Source organism: Austrofundulus limnaeus, unplaced genomic scaffold (assembly GCF_001266775.1).
Source record: "Austrofundulus limnaeus strain Quisiro unplaced genomic scaffold, Austrofundulus_limnaeus-1.0 Scaffold603, whole genome shotgun sequence".
Taxonomy (NCBI): domain Eukaryota; kingdom Metazoa; phylum Chordata; class Actinopteri; order Cyprinodontiformes; family Rivulidae; genus Austrofundulus; species Austrofundulus limnaeus.
Genome location: NW_013953005.1, coordinates 101,192 through 104,617, shown reverse-complemented (window position 1 = coordinate 104,617; position 3,426 = coordinate 101,192). Strand labels below are relative to the sequence as shown.

General features: G+C 43.0%; 1 protein-coding gene across 1 annotated transcript in view; it reads left to right on the top strand.

Annotated features, from left to right (window-relative positions):
• Nucleotides 1-1,213: 1,213 nt before the first annotated feature.
• Nucleotides 1,214-3,426, top strand: part of tmeff1a (transmembrane protein with EGF-like and two follistatin-like domains 1a) — a gene marked incomplete in the record, with an annotated part of 66,913 nt that continues 64,700 nt past the window's right edge. Inside the window, 1 exon segment of the mRNA XM_014026958.1 lies at nt 1,214-1,402. Within this exon segment, the coding sequence (XP_013882412.1) occupies nt 1,237-1,402 (166 nt within the window).

The following is a 3,426-nucleotide window of genomic DNA, read 5'->3' as shown; positions in this document are numbered from 1 at the left end:
TTAAGTTACATTTGTTTAATCTTCAGATTGCAGATTAAATCTGCAGGTTTCTTGTTTTTTCTTTCATATTTTTTACTTTCACTTTCATATTTTTCATTATTTAGCTCAGTTTTTGAGTGTTGAAAATTAACAATTCACTGTTCTTACATTTAGCCAATTTTACAAACAATTTTACAATTGAAATGTTAAAAATGTATTTAAATATGAAACCCTAAATCTAAATGTTGAAGTTCCACGTCCCGCGACAAACATCAACAATGGCTGCTGCTAGCCACCGCTAGCTGCTGCTAATTATAACATTAAAAAAATCTAAATTCAAACTGTGTTGATAAAAAGAATAAGGGTGGTACCTGTAGTCCAGCAGACCTGCATGTTTGATGTGTTGCAGCAAAGCGTTAGCTGCATTACAGCTAACAGTTGTCTCAGGATGATGACGTCATAACATGAGTCCAGCACCAACAGGCTGCGTTCCATTCCGAAAAATGTGAACTTCAACATTTAAGGTTTAACTTTTAGATTCAAACATTTAGATTTAGGATTTAAGATAAAAATATGTGTTTTAACATTTAAATATAACATTTATTAAAAATGAGTTAAATGTAAGAACAGGGGGATAAATGTGATTAAATCAATGTTTTAATGAATTTAATCCAGCTGGATTATTTTTAGTTTGGACCTGTCTTTCTGCGCGTGCGTCGCTGCATTTCTGTTGCAACGGTGCGTAAGGTGTGTGCGTGCGTGTGCGCGTGTGCCGGGGGCGTGGACGTGGAGGGGAGTGTTGCATCCTCGCCCACGTGACCAGCCTGTCTGTCCTCCTCCTCCTCAGTCCGGATCTCTTTGTTGTGCTCGCGGCTGCCGCTCTGCTCCGCGCGCCGATCCGCGTCACTGCCGCGCGGTCCGGAGCGCTCCGGTGGTCCCGGGGACGGTGTGCGCGGATGCGACAGAGGCCGGATTGAAGGTGCTGTCCGCCAGGAGACGTCAAGTTCCGGTTCGGAGGGACAGGATGCTTCCAGCCCGGACGAACCGGACCGCCTCCTGAAGCTCTCTCTGCAGCCCGGTCCTCCCGGGATCCGGATCTGTTCCTCTGCAGGACCCGTCCTCCTCCTCCTCCTCTTCATCCTCCTCCTCTTCATCCTCCTCCTCCTCCTCAGGGCTGCCGGACGCTCCAGTCCGGATTACATCAACGTGCTCCTGCACCTGAACCGGACTGGTTTTAGGGGGGTTCGGGTCGCCACCATGTTCCTGTTGGGCCCTGGGAGGAGCGGCTGGGGTCCGGGCGGGGTTGTCCGGTACCTGGCGTCCGCCTGCCTGCTGTCCGTGCTTCTGCTGGCCCCCCCGGAGGTTCGGGGGTCCTACAGCCTTCAGAGCGGGGAGTGCAAAGGCAAAGGGAAGGAGTGCACAGGTGAGGCGCGTGCGTGAGGTCCATGTGTGTGTGCTGCTCAGATCAGGGTGCAGGTTCTGGTTCTGGTGGTTCTGCTGCAGGATGAAGGGGTCCTGAGGGACTCCTGGTCTGTTGGTTGGGTTGAAAGGACTGGTGGTCCATGTGGAGGGTCCTGGTCCTGGTCCTGGTCCTGCAGGGATCAGGTCTGCAGGCTCAGATGGAAGTGGTTTAGGTTTCATAATCTGATATAATCTGGGTTAAATTTGAGCTKTAAGGGAGAAAAGAGTGTATTTATTTTATTTTTATTTAAAATAAGAAACAAACTGAATTATTTTTATTAAACCCATAAAACCCAGAAGAGGAAATGTTAAATCTGAACCATGAGACTCAGTTTGTTTTATTTCTGCTGCTCGATGGAACAGAACTGTTTTTATCTTTCTATAAGATAAACGTGATGCAGACGCTTCATCTTTGATGTTTTCCAGTTATCTTTTTTATTTAATCCCACAAATCTCATAATTATCTTGGTTTTAAAAGAAACAAACTAAAAATGCATTTTAATTTAAAGAATGCTTGAATTGATTCAGGCATAAAATGTCTCTTTGTTTTTTCTCCAGTTTTTCTTCATTTTAGTTTAATTCATTTAGTCATTTTATTTAAAAATAAAAATTTATACACAACAAAACAAAAAATACACTTGAAATGAAGAAGAAAAACATCCTATAATATGTGAGCAATCATATCAAAAATGAGGATTAAGTCAAATTTGGTCAAAATGACCAAATTAGATTCTTGGCTTTTGACACCTGGATCATCCTGATATCATAATTAAATCCATATATGACTTAATTTGTCCTGTTTGTTACAATAATACATAAATATTTGGTCTGAATCCTATAATTTTAATGAGGAATTTGTTATGTCCTTATAAAGAGGAGTTGACTTAAAATGTATTTATTGTCTTATTTTGTCTGAAAAAGCTTCAGATGAATTGAAATAACCGATAAAGAACTGAGACTGGACTTCAGGGTCAGGATTTTGGTTGATTTAATCCGGCATCAGTTCATGATTCACACCTGTGCTGCTTCAGGTRATCAGCTGATCCTCCTGCTGCTGGTTCCTGCAGAGCTGGACTCATACTGTCCCTGCAGACGGACTTGTTTAGATCTGAAACCTGGTTCCTTCAGACCCCAGGTGAGCTCCTCCTCCTCCTGGACCACACTGGACCAGAACACCTTTACTCCCCTCAGGAAGTCAGCAGCTGACGTCAGAAACGTCTCATTTTCCAGCAGATATCYGAAGCTGTATTTTCCTGCAGACCCTGAACGCAGCAGCAGCTCAAACTCCCCAAATCCACTTTGTTCAGTTTTTCTCTGCAGCAGTGAAAACATTTCTTCACTCAGGACGGATCTTAGCACGATGCAGGAGGTGGTACGGGTCTGAAGCAGACCTCCTCTGCTGAGGGAAGTGAGGAGGACCGGTTCTGTTGCAGAACGAGCCTCTGCAGCTCACAGATCAAACAGAACTCATTATTTAAACATGACTCAAGCAGCTAACGCTCACTTACAGGCTGAGGCTTTTATTTTGAAATGTTAATAAATGTCTGAGAGCAACTCGTTTTGGTGCTGTCTTTCTGAATGCAAATGAGGCGCTGCAGCCCCGCCCCCTCCAGGTCTCACAGCCAATGATCATTCAGCCATGTTTRTAGTTTGATRGCAGAGGTGTGGTTATTTAGTGACACAGAAACATTTTTATTTATAACTGGGTTAAAAGATGTCGTCAGCAGAAGACTGTGGCGTTATTGTTCTAATAAAGAACTGAGGAAACTTAAACAAAAAAAAAAAGATTTCTACACACCAGGAGAGACTAATTTAACTCTTCTGCCTCCTGGAGGCTTCATGAACCTGCTGATGTGGGTCTGCACTCAGTGTAAACAAAGACCTCATGGCAAATATATTAGTCTGTTAGAGTTTATATTTTATATTCCAGAAGAACTGATGAAATTAACCCAGTTTATAATAATAATTTATAATAATAATTTATAA